This window comes from Stegostoma tigrinum, chromosome 10, assembly GCF_030684315.1.
Source record: "Stegostoma tigrinum isolate sSteTig4 chromosome 10, sSteTig4.hap1, whole genome shotgun sequence".
NCBI lineage: Eukaryota > Metazoa > Chordata > Chondrichthyes > Orectolobiformes > Stegostomatidae > Stegostoma > Stegostoma tigrinum.
In genome coordinates this window covers 31,055,167-31,081,850 of record NC_081363.1, presented here as the reverse complement: position 1 = coordinate 31,081,850, position 26,684 = coordinate 31,055,167, and the positions used below count along the sequence as shown (strand labels likewise).

The following is a 26,684-nucleotide window of genomic DNA, read 5'->3' as shown; positions in this document are numbered from 1 at the left end:
GCCTTTTTTTCTGTACAGATTCTATGATTCTAATTGTTGAATGATAAAACCTTTAAAAATATCTTCATTCAAGTTGGCAACTCTGAATTAAATGCTGATTGAAGAATTACGTTCTCTCTGATATTATACTGTTTGAGAAGAACTACAAAAATATAGAAATAACACAGTGTGGAGCTGGAGGAACACAGCAGGCCAGGCAGCATCAGAGGAGCAAGAAAGTTGACGTTCTAGTTTGGAACCCTTCTTCAGAAATGGGGAGGGGTGAGAGAGCTCAGAAATAGATAGAGATAGGAGGGGTGGGGCTGGGGAAGGAAGGTGCGATGCTGATAGGTGAGTGCAGGTAGGTAGTGGTGGGGATTGGTCAATCAGGTGGGAGGGCCAGAGAGGTTGGAAAGAAAATGTACAGGTTGTGTCAGGTCAAGGAGCTGGGGATGAGAGGGAAACAAACCTTCTACATTAGACAGGGATAACACAGTATTGAGCTGGAGGAACACAGCAGGCCAAGCAGCATCAGAGGAGTAGGAAAGTTGACGTTTCGGGTCAGGACCCTTCTTCAGAAAAAATTAGACAGGGGCTCACCTGTACAACTGTCAACATGATCTCCTGCATCCGCTGTTCCCGATGTGACCTCCTCTACATTGGTGAGACCAAGCGGAGGCTTGGAGACCAATTTTTAGAGCACCTGCGCTCTGTTCACATCAAACAACAAGATCTTCCAGTCGTGAACCATTTAAACTCCCCCTCCAACCCCCTGGGTGACATGTCAATTCTGCGCCTCCTCCAGTGTCACAATGATGCCTCCTGCCAATTGGATGAGCAGCATGTCATATTCCGCTTTGGGAGCCTACAGCCCAATGGCCTAAATGTGGATTTTACCAGTTTCAAAATCTCCCCAGCCCTGGCCTGATCCTTGGACCAACCCTCCCTCTCATCGAAGTTTACTTCAAAGTCAAAACTGGAGGCATTACTTTAGCTCCTGCTGTTATGAATTTAACTCCGGTACAATGGAAGTGTTCAAGTATAATAAAACTACAAGTTAAATCTTACTGTTAAATCAAGTAATGCATTTTTGAAATGTTTTGTCAGTGTATGTGTAATGGATTGTCATATGAGAAGATTGCTCAGGAAGGACCATCAGTCACTGAACTGGAAATGTTCTTCTCGGGATATCCGCGAATGGTGGGACTGCTATACTTTCCAAATTTAGTTGTTCTTACGTTAGTGAAGCAAAACATTAGAAAAATTGAAGGTTTGGAAGCATGTCCTCTGCTTACTCAACTATGGATTGTTGAGTCCCACTTAACGGTGAGTTATGTATTTTGGGAGAACTCAAAGTGAATATTCAAGTATGGCTGGGTATTATAAGTCAGCATGAAACATTTCTGATTAGTTTATTTTGTTCAGGCATGTCAAATATTCCTAATTAAACCCTGAATCTTTTTTGGTTTCTAAATTATATAGATTTAGTGTAGTGCAATATCATTTTTATTTAATTAACAAGATTTACTGGAGTTACAGACTGCAGTACTTTAAAAATTTACAACATGATTTGAAGAAAATAACATTATAATTATGTTGCATTATTGTTTAACGTTATCCCAATCCCAAGATTGTACAAATGAATTCATTTTGAATTATCATGAACTTTACATCTCTAAAATCATAGGAAAGAGCGGGACAAAGGCAAAATATATAGCATCAAAGACTCTTTCACCGATACCATCATCATCATCATCTCTTTCCTCCCTGGCTATAAAAGTGATCTACTGTATATGCTTGAAATTTAAAGTAAAATCACAAGCTGAACTACTAGCATATGCTGAGAGAAACTATGGTAATGTTTTAGTCACCTAAGATCCTCAGACAGCCCCTTCCACACCCACGATCACTTCCATCTCAAAGGACAAGGGCAGCAGACATATGGGAACACCACCACCTTCAAGTTCCCCTCGCTATCCTGACGTGGAAATATATGGCCGTTCCTTCACTGCTGCTGGGTCAAAATCCTGGAATTTCCCCCCTACTGACATTGTAGGTCAACCCACAGCAGGTGGACTGCAGCGCTTCGAGAAGGCAGCTCACCGCCACGTTCTCAAGAACAGCTAGGAACCAGTAATGAATGCTCACCAGCCAGTGATGCCCATGTCCCACAAAATGAATAAATTTTAAAAAAGAATAAATTTGAGTGGTGTCTCTGACATCCATCCCTTTCCCTGGCCTGATGCTAAACCAAACTGTTTTCTACCTGTGGTCAGTGTCTGATATTTCCACCTGATCAGTATAATTGTCTATTACCACTTCTCTAACCTGGAGGCCTGATTTAAACTCTGCCTCAACTTGTCTGTGTTAAAACCCTCATTTATGTTTTCTTTTAAACCTCTGGCCTTGGTTATTACAACATTTTCCTTGCCACCCTTTTGCTTTCTTTCCTCAATAGATTTGAGGTTCTAAACTGTTCTAGTATTATAATAAGACCTGTTCACATTGTTGTCCTTGGGCTTGCAGATTGACATTGGGTCCCAATTAAGTAGTATCTTGATCTCAAAGTTCTCATCCTTATATTAAAATTTGTGTTATAGCATTGCTCCTGTTCAGCTTTATAATCTCCTGCTACTCTCAAACCTTCCACTTCTTTGTGCTCCTCTAATTCTGGGTTGTTGCCAATCCTTTGCTTTAATCGCTCCACACTTCATGACCTTCCCTGTAACTGTAAAAGCTCTAAGCTCAGGAATTCTCTCTGTAAGCCTTTATATCTCATTTTTTCCTTTAAGACACTCAGCAAAACCTACATCTTCTGCCTAATTTCATCTTCTTTTTACTTCATTCTTTTTTAATAACTCTTCTGAATTGCCTTGGAACATTTTATTGGATTTATATAGCACAGTTAAAGTAATCTGTTGAAGATTCAGTAAGTCTGCAAATCATTACGACACTGCTAGTTTTAGCTTGAGTTAGTTTGCAGCAGCTCAACATTGCCACCAGTAGACATTTGTAGAAGTTGCTTGGTGTTAAAATTTTTTTGAAATTTTATAGTTTTGAATGATTCTCCAGAGTTATTGAAATACATAGGGTAGTGTAAGATGAGTACAAATTCTTCTCTACTTTAAATATTGCTAAAATATTGAATTGCAAAATCAGAATTGTTGAGGTGCAAAAGGAAGCTCATAGGCTCATTGAGAAGATCATCTGAACATTCTGAAGTTATGTGTTTTTCACTCTAGCGCAGTGAGGGGCCGATAAGACTGGAGAATCATATTGGTTCCAAAAAATAACTTTAAATTGTTTTTCTAGGACATTGAAGGATTAAGCTATTGTAAAAATCTTCAAAGACTCTACTTGTATTACAATCAGATCACAAAGATTAAAAATCTGGAAAATCTAAAGAAGTTGGAGATCCTTTGGTTGAACAATAATAAAATTAAAGTTATAGAGGTAGGTATGTTCAGAAGATTTTAAAATTGTTTATTTCAGATCAAGCCTATTGATTTCGCCTCGTAACTGTGTTGGTTTTGCCTCCGTGAAAAATCTTGCAGCAGCATTTTACATTCAGAGCACTATGTATCTGAGAGTTATTATTTCCTAAATGAGTTTGGAAGTTAGCAAGTATAATTCCGCAAAATAATTAGAATTAAAAATAGGCCATTTGCCTCCTACATTATCCTCATGGTTGATTTGATTGAGGACCACCGCTATATCCTTGACTCCCCTGTCAGTTTGTCCAACTTGACCTTGAATCTGTTGAATGAACCAGCTTCCATTCTTCCCTGGTGAAGAGGATTCCAATGATTAATCTCACTCTGTGTGAAGAAATTCCTCCTTGTCTCCATCTTAAGTAAATGACACCTTATTCTTGAACTGTGCTCCTATATTGCGTATTCCACAACAAAGGAAAACATTGCTTCAGAATTTATTCTATGAAAGCCCTTCATAATCTCTTTATAAAAGATTACCTTTTGCTCTTATGAAATCCATTGAGTAAAGGTCCAACTAATTCAACTCTTCCTCATAAGATGACCCCTTCAACCCAGGAATCAATGTAGTGAATCTTCTGTGAACTTCTTCTAAATCAATTATATTCCTACTAAGGAAGGCAAAATTGTTCACTGTACTCCAGGTGCTATCTGAACAATGGGCTTTAAAGCTACAACAAGACTTCCCCCTCTCACATTCTCTCCTCTTTGTAACAAAGGCCAACATTCTGTGTGCTTTTACTGATTATTCACTCGCATGCTGACTTTTTACTATTCATGTTCAAGGACACTGAAATCTCTCTGTATTGCTGCATTCTGCAATCTCTCTCCAGTTAAGTAACATTCTGCTTTTCCAATCTTTCAGCCAAAATAAAAAGTCTCTCATTATCACACCAAATTATTTTATTCAAATATCCCTTGCAGACGTTTTTGTATCCTCACGACTAACTTTTCCACCTAACTTTATATCATTAGAAAATGTGGGTGCAATACAACTGTCCTCTCATCAAAGTCATTAATAGAGAGCCAATGGCCTAGTGGTACTATTGGGAGACTATTAATCCAGAAACACAGCTCCCATTCTGGATTTTGAATCTCGCTAAGGAAGTTGGTGGAATTTGAATTAAAAAAAAGAGAAATTAAGAATCTGTTGATGACCATGAAACCATTGTTGCTTCTCAGAAATACCTATCTGACTCACTAATGTCCTTCAGGGAAGGAAATCTGACATCCTCATCTGGTCTAGCCTACATGTGATTGCAAATCTTTAGTAATGTGGTTGACTCTCAGCTACCCACTGGATAACTAGGAGCGGGCAATAAATTCTGGTCTAGCCAGCGACACCCACATCCTGTGAATGAATTTTTTAAAATTAATAGAGATAATAAATAATTGAGACCCAGAATTAATTTGGATAACACTACACTAGTTAACATTTACCAACCTGTAATTGACCCATTAATCCCGACTCTCTTATGTTCTTGAGTAGATTTGTAGCTCGGGTTGTGGATGCTGGTTAGCTTGCCAAGCTGGATTGTTAGTTCACAGACATTTCATTACCCTGCTGTGTAACATCATCAGTGCAGCCTCCCATGAAGTACTGTTGTGTTTTCCCGTCAGGTATTTAAACTCTGGTGTCCGTTGGAATCGGTTACCTCATTTCCGATTTTTCTTCGCAATGGTGTGTATATAGGGTCTAATTCTACGTGTTTATTGATGGGCTTCTTGGTGGAGAACCAAGCTTCTAGAAACTCCTGTGCTTGTCTCTGTTTGGCATGTCAGAGAACCGTGATGTTGTCCCAATTGAACTGTCGTTGCCCTTATCCATGTGAACAGAGACGAGTACATACTGGTCATGTCTTTTTGTTGCTAGTTGGTATTCATGTATTCTTGTGGCCAGTTTCCTTTCTGGCTGTTCAATGTAATGTTAGCTGCTGTCTTTGCATGGGAACTTATATGTCTCACTGGTGTCAAATCCACCAGGGAAGAAGAAAAGATCAAGTAGCTCCCATTCCTGGATGTCATGGTAGAACGCAGGGCCAGTGGGGAATTTCTGACGAAGGTACACAGAAGGGCCACACACAGATCAATTCCTGAATTTCCACGCTAACACCCACAAACGGAATTGCATAAAAACACTATTTAAATGAGCGACAATACCAAGTATGTAAGGGCAACGGATACCCGAACCGCTGGGTCCGACGATGCCTATCACACAAACAACAGCAGGAAGATACTGTACGCCCTAACACACTCGTCATGTTACAATACGTTAAGAATGTATCCAAACTGACCACAAGATTCCTACAACTATTGGACATCAGGGCAGCACACAAACCTATGTCAACCCCTATGCCGACTGCTAACTTGAACCAAAGACCCCTTACCCACTATGGACAGAACCAACGTGATACACAAGATCACATGCAAAGACTGTGACAAACCTTACATTGAACAGACAGGAAAGATAGGCCACGTTTGAAATATTGTGTGCAGGTCACCACACTACAGGAATGATGGGGAGGCTTTGGAGACGGTGCAGAGATTTACCAGGATATTGCCTGGATTGCAGTGTTTTAGCCATCAGCAGACATTGTTCAAACTTGAATTGTTTTTGTTAAAGCATTGGAGAGTGAGCAGCAACCTTATAGAAGTATATAAAATTGAGTTGCGTGGATAGGGTGTATAGTGGGAATCTTTTTTATTTCAGTTAACATTTACCAACCTGTAATTGACCCAATTATCCCGACTGTCTTAGGTTCTCGAGTAGATTTGTAGCTCGCGTTGTGGTTGCTGGTTGGCTTGCCAAACTGGTTTGTTTGTTCACAGACGTTTCATTACCCTGCTGTGTAACATCATCAGTGCAGCCTCCGATGAAGTAGGAGTGCATATGTTTAAAGTGAGAAAGGGAAAGTTTAAAGGAGATGTACAAGGCAAGTTTGTTACTCAGGGGGTACCAGTAACGTGTTGCCAGGTGAGGTAGTAGAAGTGCACATGATAACAATATTTAAGAGACATTTAGACAAACACATGAACAGGCAGGAAATAGAGGGATATGGACCATGTGCAGGTAGATGGGATTATTTTAGAATGGCATCATAGTTGGCACAGACATGGTGCACCAAAGGATCTGACGCTGTGCTGAACTGTTCTATATTCTACATTGAAGTGGCTGGTTAGGCCAGGATTTATTGCCCCAATTGCTCTTGAGAAGATGGTGATAAGCTGCCTTCTTGAGCACTGCAGTTCATGAGTTATAAGTGTAACCGTAATGCTGTTAGGGAGGAATTTGTAGGATCTTGACCCAGTGATATTGTTCAGAATCAGAATGGTGTGTGGCTTGGAGGGGAACTTGCAAGTTGTTGTGTACCCATATAAGTGCTACGTTCTAGCTTCTAGGTGGGCGTTGTCGCAAATTTGGAAGGTGCTGTTTAAAGATCCGTGGTGTCTTTTGGCAGTCTGTCTTGTAGACGGTACACATCACAGCAATTTGGTTGTCACTGGTCGAGGATATGAAGTTTGAAGGTGTTTGATGGAGTGCTAGTCATGTGGTCTGCTTTATTCAGGATGATGTCGAGGTTCATGAGTGTAATTGGTGCTGCATTTATCCAGGAAAGGTGGGAGAAGTCCATCACACCTCAGATTTCTTTCTTGCAGATGATGGGCAGGCTCTGAGGACTCTGGAGCCGAACTATTCTCCCAGCCTCTGACCTGGTCTTGTCAACAGAATATTTAGATAGCTGGTTCAGATTGGTGAGCAGGCAATGCGGTAGACTAGTTTGAAAAGGTACAAGTAAAATGCTGCTTCATATAGAAATAATGATTGGAGTCTTAGAATGTGAGAAAATGGATAAGGAAGTGTAACACCTCTTGCAAGTTCATGGGAACATGCTTTCAAAGAGTGAATAAATAGTCCTGGGCCTGCTGCAAAGTTACATCAAGGCACAGCAGAAGTTCAAAGTATTATACCTCCTCTTCTGCTTACACATTTTATAGCGTCTAAGACTTCATTGAATTCCACAAGAGATTGACCACATGATGTCTGTTCTCCAAATTTTCTTGCATCCCCCATGGAAGTCCCATGAGTATGAGGGAAGGTTAAAAGTTATTGTTCCTTGCAGAGGAGTGGACCAGATTGTTGCACAAGGAACAGCCCCTGAGAAATGCTAGCAATGGAGGGGAGGGAAAGATGTTTATGGTTGTCGCATCTTGCTTGAGGTGGCAGAAATTTGCACAAGTTGATCTTTTAAATGCAGAGGATGGTGGAATGAAAAATGAGAACAAGGGAAACCCTAAACTCAAGGAGGCAAAGACAAAAGTACAGGAAATAGGTAGGACACTGCTGACGACAGTAAACCACGGTTGGGGAGTGGTGTTGGAGAGAACAAGACAGACATTCCTTCATTGAAGAGAAGGCTGACATATCAGAGCACCTCTGGAAGATTGCATCATTCAAATGGATATGATGGTGCTAGAGAAACTGGAAGAATTGAATGAGGACCTTAACGAAGCAGGGTGTTCAGACGATATCAAGAAGAAATCTTTCAGAAACTTTCAAAGAGACTTTACACATCAATTTTCCAGTTTCTGTACTGTACTGTAAAAGGGTGTACTGAGAAAAGGTGTAAAGGATGGGACAGATGGTTTCTTTCTTAAGGCTAAACCCAAATTTCCCAAACAATATGGAGAAAGCTCCAAAACTCCTGACAGCCATAATCCGAAGGTATAGGAACAGAATTAGGTCACTCAGACCATTCAGTCTGCACCTGTGTTCGATCATGGGTGATCTCCTTCTAACTGTAATCCTTGGTCCCCTTACTAATCAGGAACCTATCTATCCTTGTCTTAAATACACTCAATGACTTGGTCTCCACAGCTTTCTGTGGCAATGAGTTTCACAGATTCACCACCCTCTGCTGATGTAATTCCTCCTCCCTCCACTGTGATGCTGTGCCCTTTGGTCCTAGCCTGTTCTCCTATTGGAAACATCTCGATGTCCGCTGGATCCCAGGCCTCTCAGTACTCTGTCGGTTTCAATCAGATGCTCCCCTCCTTGTCCTTCTAAACTCCAGGAACCTTGAGTCAAAGTCCTCAATCACTTCTCATACGACAAGCCCTTCATCCCCAGGATCATTCTTGTTAACGTCCTCTGGAGCCCCTCCAAGGTCAGCACATCTGAGACCCGAAAATGCTGTTGACATTCCAAATGCGGTCTGACCCTAAGCCTTGTAAAGCCTTAGCAGTATATCCCTGCTCTTGTGTTCTAGCCCTTTCAAAATAAATATGTTTTGCTTCATATTTGCTAACTGATCCTGCATGTTAACCTGAGAGAATCCTGAACTAGGACTCCAGGTCACTTTGTGCTTCATATTTCTGAAGCACAAGTCTTTCCGCGTTTAGAAAATAATACATATTTTTTCTATCAAACTTTTTCTGTAAACAAATATAAGTGGTTCCATAGTTTGTAAGCTTCTTGGCTGTTTACATAGCTGAATTGTCACTCCCATTACATTTTTTTTTAAAGCAAAGTCTAGTGGCCTTTCTTCTAAAAGAGAAATAAGTCCAGGCTGTCAAATGAAACAATATTAATAACGGAAGCAATGGAGGCACCTTCGAAAACCATGTATTCTTGAGACTGATTTTCTTTGAAAGCTTCAGAATTCCATTAAAAGTGACCTCAAGGAACAGTACTTTTATTGGTGTCCATTTGGCATGGAAGTGATAAACGTTTTCCATACAGTTGAGGAAATGCAGCATTACCATTTCTTTAAAATCTCCACTAAAAGATATAGTTGTTAATGTTGTAACTAGGGTATATTTTTTGATGTATTTGATGGCCACTGGAGCCATAGATGAATAGTCTTTGCATCTCAATAGTACAATGATGAAATGAACAGAAAGAAAACATGAGAATAAATAAGCTTCATATGAGTGGAAACTAGAAATACAATTTAACTGTAATTTTTTACTGCAGGGTCTAAATGCATTGACTCAACTCAAGGAGCTGAATCTTGCTGGAAATTTAATTGATGTGATTAGTAAGTACGAAATAATAATTACTTCTCTTATTACTATGGAGGCCAACTTGAAAAGTGTTTAGCTTATTTGTGGGCAAATAATCTATTTTAAGCAATTCTATACTTCTTATGATTTTAAAACACAGGAGTATTTGATATTCCTTTTCAAAATAAATCTGAACTAAATCAAATAGAATAAATTGAAAATTGTCACAACGACATCTGGAGTAGCATTTCTCTTATTTATAATCTCTGCCTTTTATCCCCTTCCCTCCTTTAACTCAGACAGTCAAATGAATTGCTCTGTTACTGAAGTGAGAATAGATAAAACTGATACAATTGGAAAATACAGGTCTGATTAGAAAATAATACATATCTTTTCTATCAAACTTTTTCTGTAAACAAGTATAAGTGGTTCCACAGTCTGTAAGCTTCTTGGCTGTTTACATAGCTGAATTGTCACTCCCATTAAATTTTTTTTTAAAACAAGGTCTAGTGACCTTTCTTCTAAAAGAGAAATAAGTCCAGGCTGTCGAATGAAACAATATTAATAACAGGAGCAATGGAGGCACCTTCGAAAACCATGTTTTCTTGAGAATGATTTACTTTGAAAGCTTCAGAATTCCATTAAAAGTGACCTCAAGGAACAGTGCTTTTATTTGTATTCATTGGTGTAACTTCAGCATCCAGTCCTGTGATAATACATGTAGATAATTCCCAAGGCTTTTAAACAATAAGACTATCAGAATTGGGTTTTTTTGGTTTTGTTTTCTATTATAATCATGTTGACTTTTCTCACTTGGTTCATTTACAATTATAGGAATTAGTTAGTATAACTACAGTGGAAGACTTGAAAATTCATTCTTTTTCCTCTGAAATAGAAAAGTAAAATAGAATCTTATAGGAGTTTTCAAATTGTGAAAAGCTTGAAAAGGTAATTAGTAAAAGATTGACCATGCAGTGGAAACAATCTGTAATATGACATAATGTCAAGATTGGCCCAAGAAGACTGATTGCATCTGTGCTGAAATTTCTATGATTGCTTGCTTCTATTGAAAATTCTTTTTGTTTTCTAATCATTTTGTGGAATGTGGGCATCGCTGGCTGGCTAGCATTTCTTGCCTATCCCTAGTTGTCCTTGAGAAGGTGGTGGTGAGCTGCCTTCTTGAACTGCTGCATTCCTCCTGCTGTTGGTTGACCCACAATGCTATTGGGGAGGGCTTTCCAGAATTTTGACCCAGCGACAATGAAGGAATGGCAGTATATTTCCAAGTCAGAATGGTGAGTGACTTGGAGGGGTACTTGGAGGTGATGGTTTTCCCATATGTCTGCTGACCTTGTCCTTCAAGATGGAAGTGGTCGTGGGTTTGGAAGGTGCTGTCTGAGGATCTTTGGTGAATTTCCGCAGCGCATTTTGTAGATAGTACACACTGCTGCTACTGAGTGTTGGTCGTGGAGGGAGTGAATGTTTGTGGATGTAGTGCCAACCAGGTGGGCTGCTTTGTCCTGGATGATGTCAAGCTTCTTGAGTGCTGTTGGGGCTGCACTCATCCAGGAGAGTGCGGAGTATTTTGTCATACTCCTGACTTGTGCCTTGTAGATGGGCAGTCTTTGAGGACTCAAGAAATGAGTTACTAGCCACAGTATTCCCAGTTTCTGAGATAATGGGAACTGCAGATGCTGGAGAATTCCAAGATGATAAAATGTGAGGCTGGATGAACACAGCAGGCCAAGCAGCATCTCAGGAGCACAAAAGCTGACGTTTCGGGCCTAGATCCTTCATCAGAGACGGGGATGGGGAGAGGGAACTGGAATAAATAGGGAGAGAGGGGGAGGCGGACCGAAGATGGAGAGAAAAGAAGATAGGTGGAGAGAGTATAGGTGGGGAGGTAGGGAGGGGATAGGTCAGTCCAGGGAAGACGGACAGGTCAAGGAGGTGGGATGAGGTTAGTAGGTAGCTGGGGGTGCGGCTTGGGGTGGGAGGAAGGGATGGGTGAGAGGAAGAACCGGTTAGGGAGGCAGAGACAGGTTGGACTGGTTTTGGGATGCAGTGGGTGGGGGGGAAGAGCTGGGCTGGTTGTGTGGTGCAGTGGGGGGAGGGGACGAACTGGGCTGGTTTAGGGATGCAGTAGGGGAAGGGGAGATTTTGAAACTGGTGAAGTCCACATTGATACCATTAGGCTGCAGGGTTCCCAGGCGGAATATGAGTTGCTGTTCCTGCAACCTTCGGGTGGCATCATTGTGGCAGTGCAGGAGGCCCATGATGGACATGTCATCTAGAGAATGGGAGGGGGAGTGGAAATGGTTTGCGACTGGGAGGTGCAGTTGTTTGTTGCGAACTGAGCGGAGGTGTTCTGCAAAGCGGTCTCCAAGCCTCCGCTTGGTTTCCCCAATGTAGAGGAAGCCACACCGGGTACAGTGCATGCAGTATACCACATTGGCAGATGTGCAGGTGAACCTCTGCTTAATGTGGAATGTCATCTTGGGGCCTGGGATAGGGGTGAGGGAGGAGGTGTGGGGGCAAGTGTAGCATTTCCTGCGGTTGCAGGGGAAGGTGCCGGGTGTGGTGGGGTTGGAGGGCAGTGTGGAGCGAACAAGGGAGTCACGGAGAGAGTGGTCTCTCCGGAAAGCAGACAGGGGTGGGGATGGAAAAATGTCTTGGGTGGTGGGGTCGGATTGTAGATGGCGGAAGTGTCGGAGGATGATGTGTTGTATCTGGAGGTTGGTAGGGTGGTGTGTGAGAACGAGGGGGATCCTCTTTGGGCGGTTGTGGTGGGGGCGGGGTGTGAGGGATGTGTTGCAGGAAATACGGGAGACGCGGTCAAGGGCGTTCTCGATCACTGTGGGGGGAAAGCTGTGGGTCTGGGGTCACATGTAGGCCAGACCAGGTGAGGGTGGTAGATTTCCTCCGCTAAAGCGTATTAGTGAACCAGATGGGTTTATCTGACAATCTGCAACGATTTCATGGCGATCAGTAGACTCTTAATTTTTTTGGAATTCCAATTCCACCATCTGCCAAGGTGGGATTCAAACCCGGGTCCCCAGAACATCAGCTGGATTTCTGGATTAATAGTCTAGTGATAAAACCATTGGGCCATCACGTACACTGTTATCCATAAATCAAAAATTTGAGGATTGGAGTTTCATAAAAGGGTTTGAGTTCAATAACTCAGTAGAAATCAGGATATTACAATAGGAAGTATAGTGTAATACTGATGCTTTTCTGTTAAAGTTGATATTAGAGATTATATTATCTTGCTTGAAGATAAACAGGGAGTTAATTTTGGTTCTTGGCTGACAGTCCTCTCTCAAGCAACATTGTGAACAAACAGACTAACTGCTGTTAGTTTGTTGGATTTTGTTTCATATAAATTAACTACCACATTTGCCTTTTAAATAACAGCTGTTAAACTTCATTGTGATTTATAGCCAAGTTTACTGATGACAAAAATAGGTGGGAAGTCATGTAGTGAGGATGACACAAAGTCTGCAGAGGGATATAGATAGGTAAAGTTAATGAGCAAATACTTGCCAAATGGAATATAATGTAGGGAAATGTGAGATTATTTGTTATGGCAGGAAGAATAAAAGAGCTGATGTTATTTATATGGAAAAAGTCTGCAGAAAGCTACACAACAGATTTGAAGGTTCTTGTATATAAATCACAAAAAGCCAGCATCCAAGTTCAGTGGATAACAAGAAAGGCTAATGGAATATTGACCTTTATGTCAAAAGGAATGAGGTAGGTTAACTGTTTCTCCCTCTAGGAATGCTACCACACCTGCTGAGTGTCTCCAGTATTTTCTGTCTTTGTTTCAGATATCCAGTATCACCTTGTGAGAAAAATAGGGAAGTTTTGCTAACACTATAAAAGGCATCAGTCAGATCGCAGCTGGAAGAGAGTTTGGTACCTTGTCCAAGGAAAGATATATTGGCATTGAAGGCAGTCCAGACAAGGTTCTCTAAGCTGATACGAGGTATGAAGGAATTGCCTGACAAGGAGGTATGTTGGGCCTGTGATTGTTGGAATTTAGACGTTTGAGAGGTCACTTTGTTGAAACACAGAAGATTCTCAGGGAATGTGACAGGGTATTTGTAAAAAGATTGTCTCCCCTCGTTGGAGAGTCCAGGACCAGAGGGCATAATCTCACGATAAGAAATTGCACATTTGAGACAAATAAGGAGTTTTTTTTCTCTCATAGTGACCCTACGAAATTCTTTATCACAGAGGGCTCCTGAGGCTGGATTGTTAAGTATATTCAAGGCTGAGATAGACAGATTTTAATCAGTAAGGAAATTGAGAGTTGTAAGGAAAAGACAGTAAAGTAGAGTTGATGATTAACATATCAGCCACAATACATTGAGGCAGAGCAGTCTCAATGGGGTGAATGGCCTTCTTCTGTTCCTTTGTCCTATTATCTTATTATTGTCTAATTTATTGAGTATAAAATATTTTGAATTACTGCCACAGTTAAAACCTGCTTTATGTTTTTGCACTGAATCATGTTTTAATTAAATTTTTAGCAAATGCTATTTTAAAGATTGGAATATAATAATTGTTTATGTAATCCTGAAACAACAATGTTTTAAATTTCAGCTGACTCTTTAGACTCCAATGTTCAGTTAGAATGGCTGAACCTTTCTGGAAACAGAATTTCCTCCTTTAAGGTACTTATTTTACATCTCATACTCTATTTGCATCCATAACTCTTTATCTGTATTTTTCTGGTTTTAATGTTGTTGCTTGAAGGATGGATTTTGGTAATACAGACACTATATTGCTGTTTGTTCAAGTGGACTGTTCCCTGTCTATGTGGTTTACAGTAATTCTATTGAATTCTTCATGCAAAGGAAAGCTAGAAATAGAGTATTGCACATTTTTAAATATCAATGATCATGCAGTTAAAACAATCCTGAAAAAAACCCACAGGATTAAAATAATATTGATTTACTATGTTCATGATCTAAACTTGTCTTACTGTTTTTGCTGTATGTTATATGATTTGGAGCAGAATCCATTAGGCTGTGCCAGATTGTATCGATCATTAAGTTACCAAACTGGTAGAATATGAAGAATGACTGTTAAATCTGTAACAGAACAAAGCAGAAGATTCACTTCACCTCTAATCACTAGTAATTGTCAGCTGGAGTAGTGAGAAAATAGGTTTAGCTTGCAGAAGTTGGACCTTTTGGTTATAAGCCGATGAATCCTATCCAGACGTAGTACAGTAAGTAAATGCTTATTGATGAAATGTTTTCATTCTACAATCCTTCTGTTTCATACCATGGTTTATTTATCTGGAAGCCATTAGATCATATGTATTTGGAAAACAACTGACTGAAGCTGTGTGCAGCCTTCAGCAGCTGTTGCACCATTAACAGCAAAGAAGGCAGTTGGAAAGTTGAAAATTTGAACTTCACTTAATCTAGCTCCAACTCCTCTAATTTTAGTTGTTAAGGAGGAAAGGGGCAAATTCAAGTTGGTAATCAATATAGATGCTGCTGTATCTATTAACGTTGTGCAATGCTGGCCTCCTAACAGCGTGTCAATAAATGTTCTTGGGTCCCTTTCCCAGTCCCCAGCAAAGGGCCACTATCTAACATTGGGATAGCAGATATTTTCAAGTCATCCACCAAGACCTGGATGACAGGTGCTGGCACCATAGCTCCCAGCATGGGCAGATATAAGCCTGACGTTGTGGGCACCATTGCCAGTGTCCTTGTCCAAGGGGTTTGGCTGCAGGTCGCTTGGTCCCAGAGTCCCTGTCCTTTCTTATCTCCCACTTTTGTCCAAATGCCCTTTGTAAAGTGGTCTGGCCTTCAGCAATTTAAACATCTTTTGCCCTCCCTCTGCCTATATTCCTTGGCTATGACCCCTTTCCTACTGCTTGAGTTCCCCCCTTTTTCTGAGTTTGCCTCAGCTGTCATGGCCCAATTTAAAATTTCATCATAATTATTTCCCACTGGGAGTTTCATATTTATAATTTTAATCATTGGGGTTCCAGGCCATCTTTTAAAATCTTCAAATACACACCATCATTAAAATCGGGGTTTATTAATCCCTCCGATCTTTATATTGCTTCAAACTTACTACCCGCTTAATCCTCTACTTTGTCCTCGAGTCCCTGAGTCACCAAGTCCAATTTCAGTCCAGCTAGCCTGTCCTCTATCAAGTGTGTCCATGCAATTGTGTTTAACGAATCGACTGTCAACTGGGGGAACCGAGATGGGTTTAAGAATACAGGAGAGTCCATTTATGACTGAGATGAGGAGAAATTCTTTACTGAGAGTGGTGAGCCTGTGTAATTCTCTGCCACTGAAAACAGTTGAGGCCAAAACATTGAATGTTGTCGAGCAGACTTTAGATATGGTTCTTCGTGCTGAAGAGTCAATGGCTAAGGGGAGAAAGTGGGAGCATATTCCTGAGTTGTGATCAACCATAATCATTTTGAATGATGCAGCATGCTTCAGGAAGTGAATAGCCTATTCCTGCTCACATTTATTATCAGATTCAGCCTTAAAAATAAGTGCCAAGTGTAAGACTTTAAAATGTGGACTGCATTACATTTGAATTTCCTGGGGTTTGTTTTAATTACCTATTAATCCTTGCCACACAATCCTTGCAATGGCCCTCAAGAATTGACTTGTAGCCGATTGTATTTGTTGTGATAACTCAGCTCTCTGTATTTGGTTACGACTTGTGATTTTTGATATACAGCATAGCTGCAACTACATGTTTCTATTACTAAATCAACTATCTGAACTCCAGCCAAGGTATTTGTGCATCTCTTTGACCAATCAGATTGAAGAATGTTTCAATGAGCCTAAAATGAGGGGGTCACAGTGGCTCAGTGGTGAGCACTGCATTCTCACAGCGCCAGGGATCGGGGTTCGATTCCCACCTCGGGCGACTGTCTGTGTGGAGTTTGCACATTCTCCCTGTGTCTGCGTGGGTTTCCTCCAGGTGCTCCGGTTTCCTCCTACAGTCCAAAGATGTGCAGGCTAGGTGGATTGGTCATGCTAAATTGCCCGTAGTGTTCAGGGGTGTGTGGGTTATAGGGGGATGGGTCTGGGTGGGATTCTTCAAGGAGTGGTGTGGACTTGTTGGGCCAAAGGGCCTGTTTCCACACTGTAGGGAATCTAATCTAATCTAATCCAAAATGTCTGAACCAGAAAGTGTAAATTTAAACATTGTTCGTAAATTGACATTGAATTCAAAAAGGGGAATTAAGCAAGGAAAACAAAGCTTTATATTAAGAGATTATTAAAGTGATGGAAAGAAATTTTTTTTATTTAAATATTTCATCTATTAGTGAAATCTGAAGGAATGTAACTCCATACTGGTTCAGTTTTACTGCCAGAGGGATTGTTTGACAGTCATTATGATTTGCACTGAAAAAGACGTGTATTGAAATGAATAAATCCAAATGTTTTCAGGCAATTATATTTTGTACCGAGAAGTCAAGTATATCGAGTTGATGCTACTTAATATATTTAGAGAGGGGGAAATATTTTTTGAAAATGTTTCACCTTTGAAGCAACTTCCTAATTCCCACGTTTATGTCTATATTTGCGCATCTTTGTCTGTAGTACAGATCATTATAAAGCAAATAAGATGGCAGCTTAAATGCCTGAAAAATAATTCCAGTTATTTGTGTGATATTGAACAATATGTGTACCAGGACTTAATAGATTCAGATAGTGTTTACATGGGTTCACTATTAAATTTGGAATTGATGCATAATGTTTAGAAATTTCCTCATAGGAGGATTTATATGACAGCTTTCATGACCTTAGGACATCCAATGTGCTGGACAGTCAGCGCATCAGGAATAATCAAAGAAATGCCTCTATTCTACATTGAATACCTGCATCGCATTAATTGGTGAAAGGTTACATGGAATCTTATCTTAATGTCTTAATGAAAATATGGCACAAGAAGTAGTACTTCCTGAAGACTTTGCACCAGGACTCCGGAATTAGTCTCTGAAATCATGAAGTGAAGGTGCTGTCATTAAGCTAAAGCTGATTAGAAGCCAAGAAAATTAATGATTAAAGCTAAAACCAGGTCAAAAATATAGAGATAAAATCACTGGAGGATCTACTCTGTTACAATGAATGCATCATTCTGTTACTGTCACAAATTTCGGGACAGCCATTTGTTGCATAGTATAGGCAGAGGATTGGATTTAAATTGAATGCCTTCTCAGTCAGCAAAATATGTGGGAAGATAGGAGAAAATATGCCTTTATGGTATTTTGAGGCTTTAAAAAAATGAAAAGTCTGATCTTATAAAAAACAACATGATTTTGATGTATGCTTCTAAACAATTGCCATTTACCACAAACCTCAAAGTTTCCCAGCTTAATTTATTCAACTCAGTTGAATGTACTGTAATCTTTTATTTTCACATGCTGCTGTGTTCAGATGATAAGAGCTGGACTTTATTGGAAAACTACCTGATAGTCAGACTTGAACACTGGTGACATCTGAAAAAAAATGTTTTGAGCTCTGGCAGCAATGTGGAAACGTATATCTATAGAAAGTGCCATTATATTTCTACATAAGACTTTTTTAAGAACAGCACTTTATATCGAATCAACAGTAAATGTGGTTCATTTGGTAGAAATTTAGTCTTTGTACTAAATGTTGTCAAGGTCAAGCTATGCTCTATGAATTGGAACTCATGATCTCAGCTGATACTCTTTTACAATATTGAATGTTTAAAAAAAATGATGGAAGACGTGGGTGGGAGCAGCAAGGTTGTCATTTGTTGCCGATCCCTAGTAGCCTTTGAATTGAGTGGCTTATTTCCCATTTCAGAATGTAGTTAAGAGTCAACCAGTTGCTGTGGATTTGAGCCTCTTGTAGACCAGACAAAGTAAGGATGACAAATTCCCTTCCCTGAAAGGATGTTAGTCATCTAGATGTTTTTGCAGAAATGGTTGTCACAGTCATCTTCACTAAACCTAGCTTTATATTCCAGATTTATTACTAATTGGATTTAAATTCCACCATCTACCATGGGAGATTTGAACTGAAGCCTCCAACCATAATCCAGTTTCTGGATTAGTAGTCCAGTGATATTACCACTACACCGCCAGCTCCCTTCTGCTGCAATGGCAAAGATCTTGTCCTTTTGGCAAGATGTTAAACTGAGCTGTCATTTGCCTATTATGGTAACTGAGTAGATATTATTCCATGCCACAGATCAAGCAGGAGGAGGAGGTTCACCCTGAATCTTAGAAAGCATCGCTTTCTTATCCAGTGGCAACAAATTGGTTAAATGATTGCATCACTTGGCACATTGCCACTTGTGGGATTTTGCCTATAATAACACTCACTAAATTTTAAAATAATTCATGTGTATCCATTGCTTTTGAGATTTCTGTGAAACATAAAGAATTGCTCAATAGGTGTATCATTCTTTCATTTTACTTAATCATGCATACAGCATATAAGAATAAGTTCCCTTGTTTAGCCTTGTGTTGAATTACTACATCTGGCTTGTGCAATTAGTCTTTTTAGTTTTATGGTTGGGTGTCAGTGAATTGCCTGTCTACGTTATCATACCGCTTGATTTTTGTTTCTTTTGGCCTTGGAAGTAACTGAATTGTGATGGCACATTTAATGCCCAGCAGTTTAAAAAAAAGAATGATCCCAGAAAATAGTTGTAACTAATGTATTTTGTAGAATACCTTTTATAACTTTTACAGCTGTGTGTCACAAAATTATTGTTAACAAATTAAATGTACCAGTACTTTTTCGAATGCTAAAGCTACGAGAAGCATTACATCAGACTTCTTAAAGAATTTTTGTTCTTTGTGATTTGTTTCTCTAGGAACTCACTAATTTAGCAAGACTACCTGAGCTTCAAATATTAAGTCTAAAAGATCCTCAATATGCTCCAAATCCTGTGACTCTTCTATCAAACTACATGACACATGTAGTATACCACATGCCAAAGCTCTTGAGACTGGACACTTACGACGTGTCTAGTAAACAGGCCAAGGACTTTGCTGAGGTAATGAAGTGTTTAATAACCTGATTTTCACTAGAGTATTTCTCCTTTTCTTTGCACGACAGGGAAATTTTCAAAATAGCATTTTGACTGCAGATGCAATAAAGAGTTTTGTTTTCTAGTAATCACGTGGTTTATCAACCCCCATATACTTATAGCTTCATAATGAAAATATATTTTGCCCTTTGTCTGGTCCTCCTTCTCCTAATGTATTACAACATACATCCTTTCCTGTTTATCTTTTCCACCTTACATTATTGTACCTCCAAAATTGAGTATTCTTAGGACTGAATTTGCACTCCCCCAATAAATTGTACGTAACTTTTGTACCTCACATGAAATTGAGGCACAGAAATATTACTTTTGCCGTTTATTTGTGTCCAAAGAAAAGTGCCATTTTGTTGATGTTGATTGAAATGGCCTCAAATTTCTAAAAGATTCTTGTGTTTTAGTTTTTTTAAAAATCCACTGGTCTGATGTTTTCAGTTAATAGCAACCTTACATCCACCTGCAATATCAACCACATTTAACAATGAAAGTAGATGTATCAAATGATTCAACAGTGCTCTTAAATTATTTAAATATATTAGTGAATCTCCTGCATATTTCAAACGAGTTTTTCGCACTTACTTTCTGGCCTGCTGGAGCTGTTTATGTTCTGCACAATAAAAAACTCAACATGATGGATTTTGTCTCTTTTTTTCGTTTTCTGCATACAACATAGACTTTCACACTGCTATGATGAGAAAATCAACTTCTTGTTCCTTTGTTAAATGTGTTTAATTATGAACACCAAGTGAAACACATATTGAGAAGAATATGAGAATAGGTCTATACCACAGCAAAGCAACTGATATACTTTCCCTGATAACATAATGTGGGGCTGGATGAACACAGCAGGCCAAGTAGCATCTTACGAGCACAAAAGCTGATGTTTCGGGCCGAGACCTTCATCTGAAGGCCCCACACTTTGTTATCTTGGATTCTCCAGCATCTGCAGTTCCCATCATCTCTGATATACTTTCCCTTCACTGTTCGTTATTTTCTTGTGATTGTGAATCTAAAATTATGTAATACCACAATATATTATAGGGTAGGATTGTATCATGGGTTTTGTGAAAAAATCAATGTCCTGAACCCACACTTTCTGGCATTGAGACTGGTTCAACAATTTTACTGGCCTCCTCATTGGCAGCCACCAGGCTTGCTGTTTAATTAAGGATGGCAGAAAGAGAAGTAGATACTGCTAGGCAAATCAGAGGAATGGCAGCTCTGAAGTCCTGGTAGCCCCACTGTGAGAGGTGGGCTTTGCTGAGGCAGGTTGAGCCTCGAGAGAGTACAACATTGCTCCTTATAGCATGGTGCCTCTAGATTCAATAATCAATGCTATCGCACTGCAAGCATGCTACCTCCGTGAAAGAGTATTCCCCCCTCATGTGATGGGAGCCACTTTATCACCAGCAAGATTATTTAGATTGGCTGCCTACCTCCATTCAGCAGGCAGCTGATCTGCATCCGCTGCTGGGAATCCTCTGGAGTTTTCACAGAGTATATTAAATTTGTCATGAAGAGTATTAAAGAGTAATACTTAAAGACAGTTGGATGAACCATATCAGTACTGAAATTTAGTCTGCGACTTTGGACTGACTGGGCCCTTGATTCTTGTTTGTTTTGTTGATGGAAGTCTGTCTTTCTCCCCCTTTTTCTGCTGCACACCTGGCTGTTAATTCTTATTAGCCTTTAGTAGCCTTTACCTCTGTGCATGGTTTCAGGCATCTCTGACCTCTTGTCCTGCCAATGCACAAACCCCACGTGATCAGCCACCGATTGGTGTCTAAACATTGAGGGTCATCATACTGATATCACTTCCTCTTTTGACAGACTGACTGTGTATAAGTTGTTAGCCATTTGTGGAAGCATTACTTTTATTGATTTTTTGACCCGTCACTTTACTGTATTTATAGTCCCTTACTAAGGTAATGAGACAGTGGAGTAGGGGATCACATTTTTGCAGGACAGTGGGTGAGAGGAGGTGTAGTTTCTGGTGGGAGGGTGTGTGATCTCCTACTCCCAATTCCTCCCTCCACCTCCACTGCATCAGTTGTCAAAATTGAGTGTTTCAGTCCCAAACGTCCCGAATGTCCTCTTATTTCAAAGACCATAACATCCTCACTTTGGTGATCGAAAATGCCATCAACTGCATCTCTTGTGTTTCCTGCACTTCTGCTCTCACACCCCCTTCCCCCAACAAAAATGAAGACAGAATCCCCCTTGTCCTCACATATCCCCCTATCAATCTCTGCATCCAGCATATCTTTTTCTGTCATTTCCACCACCTACAACCTGATTCCACAACCAAAGAGATGTTTCCCTCCCCACCCCTATCTGCTTTTCATAGGGATCGCTCTCTCTCCACCACTCCCTCGGCCACTCGCCAATAGCCCCTCTACACTCCGGCACCTTTCCCTACAACTGCAGTAAGTGCTACACCTGTCCCTACACCTCCCCCCTCACCTCCATTCAAGGCCCAAAACAAACCTTTCATATCAGGCAGGAGTTCACTTGTACATCTGTCAACTTGGTCTACCGAATCCACTGCTCCCGATATGGCCTCCTCTCTATCGGTGAGATGAAACATAGACTTGGAGGCCGTTTCATAGAGCATTTGTGATCTGTACGTGACAAGTGACAACACTTCCCAGTCGCCAACCATTTTAACTCTGCTTCTCACTCCCTGGGTGACATTTACCCTGAGCCTCCTCCAGTGTCACAACGACACCACCCACAAACTGGAGGAGCAGCACTTTATATTCCACCTCAGGAACCTACAGCCTGGTGGCCTAAACATGGATTTCACCAGATTTAAAAGCTCCCCACCCCGGCCTCATCCTGTATCCAAACCTCCCTCTCATTCCTGCTTCCTTGCCCAGACACAACCTGTCCATCTTCTCTCCCACCTATCCATCCCTCCCATCCAACTGATCAATCCCCACCACTCCCTACCTGCACTCACCTATCACCATCCCACCTATCTTCCCCAGTCCCACCTCTCCTCTCTATTTATTTCCCAGCTCCCTTCCCCTTCCTCATTTCAGAAGAAATATCAACCCGAAATGTCAACTTTCCTGCTCCTCTGATGCTGCCTGGCCTGCTGTGTTCCTCCAGCTCCACAATGTGTTGTCCCTGAATTCTGCATCTGCAGTTCTTGCTATCTCTGAATGTATGTGTATAGGCCTGTTGTATACGTTAAAATAACATTTTTTTAAGAAGCATTCTTAAATCCCAAATTTAAGCAAATTTAAAACTCTGTGGCATCAAAACGAAGCTTCAAAGTGTCCTGTATACAAGCAATCCATAAAAAGTGGAACCTTGTGTATGAATTGAACCTTGTGGCCTTCCTTATTTGTCAACAAAAATGCAGCCACAAATGCTCACTTCCTTTGATATTATTGACTACAATTAATCAGTGATCATTACACATGATGCTATAACTAATTGTTGTAAAATAGGCTCAATCTAACAGTCAGACAAACCTGCATTTAAAGTTATTCGAGCATGAAAGGGAGTCATTTGGTAATTAGAAAAACATCAACTTTCTGTAGAATAATCCAGTCAATGCCATTATCCACTCTATAATTTTATTTCCCTTAAGTGCTTGCCCACTTTCCTTCTGCACTAATTGAATGTCTCCATTTTAAGTGACGTTGTGGGCAGAGAGTTCCGCATTCTAAGCGCTCACTACTTTAAAAAAGAACATCTGCACAACACCCTCAATCGCTTGCTGAAACAAATTAAATCTGTACCCTCACCTCTGAATCATCAGCTAATGTGATGCTTTTGTTTTGCTACTTTATCTAAATTCTTCATAAACTCTATCACACCTTCCATATTCTCTTTTGTTCCAAATATGGGGAGGCGATGACCTAGTGGTATTATCACTGGACTATTAATCCAGAGACCCAGATAATGTCCTGGAGACCCAGGTTCAAATCCCATGGTGGCAGATGGTAGAATTTGAATTCAGTAAAATAACATGAATGAAGGATCTAATGATGATGGTAAACCTATTATCAATTGTCAGGAAAAACCCATCTGGTTCACTAATGCCCTTTAGGGAAGGAAACTACCATCCTTACCTGGTCTGGCCTACATGTGACCTCCAGGTCCACAGCAATGTGGTTGACTCTCAACTGCCCTCTGAATGGGCAATAAATGCTGCCTAGCCAGCGACGCCGTCATCCTGTGAATGAATGAAAAAAAAATAATGCTAGCTTCTCCAATCAAAACTTGAAAATTCAAATTGCATCTCTTCACTTGCAGCTATAGTATAACTACTTTAATAATGACTTATAATAAATATCAATTCTTATTTAGTACAGAAACCTACTCTATGTCGTGCTTTTTATCAACTGTGTTCTTAAAATCACGTAAATTGGAGTAATGTGCATACCTTGAAAAGAAAACTTTAACAGTTTATATGACTTTGGGAATAGCAGAGCCTTATTTACGGTGTACAAACCCAATGGGTCATAACACTGCTTTCTGTCCCTGAACCATGTTTATTTAGATTAATATTGTACCTCTTTGTCCATGATCTTCAGTTTTGATAAACAGCTTTTTAACTGATACTTTGTGTTGATTTTTAAGTAAGCATTTGATGTTTATCGCTTCCCTTCAAAATTCTCTATTACTTCATCAAAAACCAACCCTACCGATGTTGCAGTTTGATTAATCAGACACAATCAACCGTTTGCTAATCAATGCTAATTCTCCTTAATTAACTGAGACCTTACAACACTATTGAATTAACTATCTTTAGTAATTGGGACCACCTTTGTTATGACACATTTGTCTCTTTCCAAGTCACTTTAAGCCTTTCCAAAATCACTAGCCCCATTTGTCAGATGACATATTCACTCTTAAGTACTGCTAGCCCTTCTGGTGCACTCTGCCAATCAGTTGACAGTAGGATAGCTCTAAACATTTTACTTCTACAATATTGTCTGGATGTCACCTTTCTTGGTAAACAATAACGCAAAGTATAAGGTCAATATTTTGAATTCAAACAATTTCAGGCCATGTACTGTAACCTCCATTTTGTTTACCCAACCTTCCAAGAATTCTCCCCTAGTATCTAGTTTCCTTAATTTTGCTAACTTAACCTAACTTGTCTATGACCATTACCACTCACTTACCTTTTTGTTTTGTGACCTCTGTCATTTCTAATCTCCTGCAACCTCTAATCTTCCCCTGACATTCCCTGCTGTTTGACTTGTTCCTCATTTTCTCTTCTGTATAAAATGTATCAGTTTTCCACCTTTTCTCATGATCCTGAAGCAGTCAGAATAGACTGTTGTTAATTCTCCCTCTCTGCAGATGCTGCTGGACCAGCCGAGTTTCTCCAATACTTTGTTTTTATTTCAGATTTCTAGCATTTGCAGTCTTTTGCTTTTGTGCAATGTATATATTAAGTACTAATCTTTCCGCACATCTCATTAAGCATGTAACATTCGCTTTGCTGCTAATATGCCCCACTTATCCCTACTCACATATTCCAATAGCAAATTGTCATTGTCACCAACCACTTGGTGAGCATGATTGTCCACCCAGGAAATTCTGTATCATTGGTCATGGATTCTGTGGCTTCATCATGTGGATGAATCCAATCTTAGAGCTGCATCTCTGACCATGCATTTCTGGGAGATAGATTGGTCCTTGCCTTTAAGATTGTTGGCTTTCCTTTCTCCGGTTCATTTTCTGTACCTCTCCTTGCTATCAGGTATTCTCAAAGAATCCTGCGTCTTCATAGAGGGGTTTCATCCATGTCAGATTTTTTTCAGAATGAAGATCTCCGATGCATTGACATCTCTGTTGCGTTTTTTAAGGGAAGCCTTCAGAGAGTCTTTGAAATGCTTCATTTGTCATCCTTTTGTTCAATTTCCTTCTTTGAGCTGGGTGAAGAGAATTTGCTTTGGTACTTGGTCCTCAGGCATACTAATCATGTGGCCAGCCGAGTGGAGTTGGTTTCAGATGATCATGGCCTGGATAGTGGTGGTGTTAGCTGCTTTAACAATGCTGATATCAGTACGCCTATCTCTGAGCTGATATGGAGAATCTGTCTCTAACAGTATGAGGGTCTTGAAGTGGCACCTAAACTGAGTATGAGAGCCACATAGAGTCAGAGGGATGAGCCTTATACATAAGGATCTTGGTATCAGTACAGGTGTCATGGCCATCGAAGACTCTCATTCTTAGGCATCTAAAGGCAGCCATCGCAGATCGGATGCAATATTGAATCTCCACCACGACATTGGCATTAATGAGATGTAGCTTCCCAAGTAAAAGAAATGTTCCACCTTTGGAACGATTTCTGCAATGATCTTAATGGTTGGTTAGAGAAGAACCTGACCAGGGATGGATTGGAAAAAGATTTGAGTCTCCTTGGGATTGAGGCAGGATCCTCCGTAGCACTTTTCAACTGACTGAATCAAAACCCATTGATCAGATTAATGAGGGCATGTAATGTAATGTGTGTTATTCCCAGCAATTCATTTGGAGTCATCAAGCAATGAAAATCAATTCCATACTTCCACAATTTGGTCAGATACCGCACTAGCTATCAGGAAAAAAGCTGAGACAAGGAGAAGGTGTCTAGCAAAGATTAAGGCACTACCTTTTTTTCCTCTATCCAGTGAACACAACGGCCTGTGATCCTCTGAGATGATAGTGACATTCACTGTCACTTTTTCCTGCTTGCGTGCTGTAGAAGATATTTGGGTTCAATTTCATGTTAACTGCCATTTATTCTCATTGTTGCTTTACCAATCTATATCATGTCTTCTGTTACCTTACATTGTTGTATTTAGTCTGGTTCTTACTTGAGAAGATCACCTGACATGCATTATGGACATTTTTATGTTTGTTTCCCCACTCTCGCACTCTCCCATCACCCATTGAGCCTGGCTTTGGCTCCATTGTCTTTTACCTATGTTGGAACATTGTAAGGATGCTGTGGCTTCGAGAGATGCATTTTGTCCTGGTTTCTTTTAAGAGTCAGAGATTGAATAAGAGTTGCCGATCAGTCTGTGGTGACATAAGCAGCTCATGAAGCTTGGGGTTTTTTTTAAAATTGGAACAGAAACAGCCTAGATGGGTGTGGCCAGCTCTCACAGACCA

At 40.2% G+C, this 26,684-nt stretch overlaps 1 protein-coding gene across 1 annotated transcript in view; it reads left to right on the top strand.

Moving 5' to 3' along the window:
- The window catches only part of lrrc9 (leucine rich repeat containing 9), a 187,430-nt gene that overhangs the window by 8,849 nt on the left and 151,897 nt on the right, over positions 1-26,684 (top strand). The window contains exons 3-7 of the mRNA XM_048538501.2: positions 1,087-1,305; positions 3,292-3,432; positions 9,445-9,508; positions 14,085-14,155; positions 19,329-19,511. Of these exons, the coding sequence (XP_048394458.1) occupies positions 1,087-1,305; positions 3,292-3,432; positions 9,445-9,508; positions 14,085-14,155; positions 19,329-19,511 (678 nt within the window). The remainder of the gene's footprint in view (positions 1-1,086; positions 1,306-3,291; positions 3,433-9,444; positions 9,509-14,084; positions 14,156-19,328; positions 19,512-26,684) is intronic.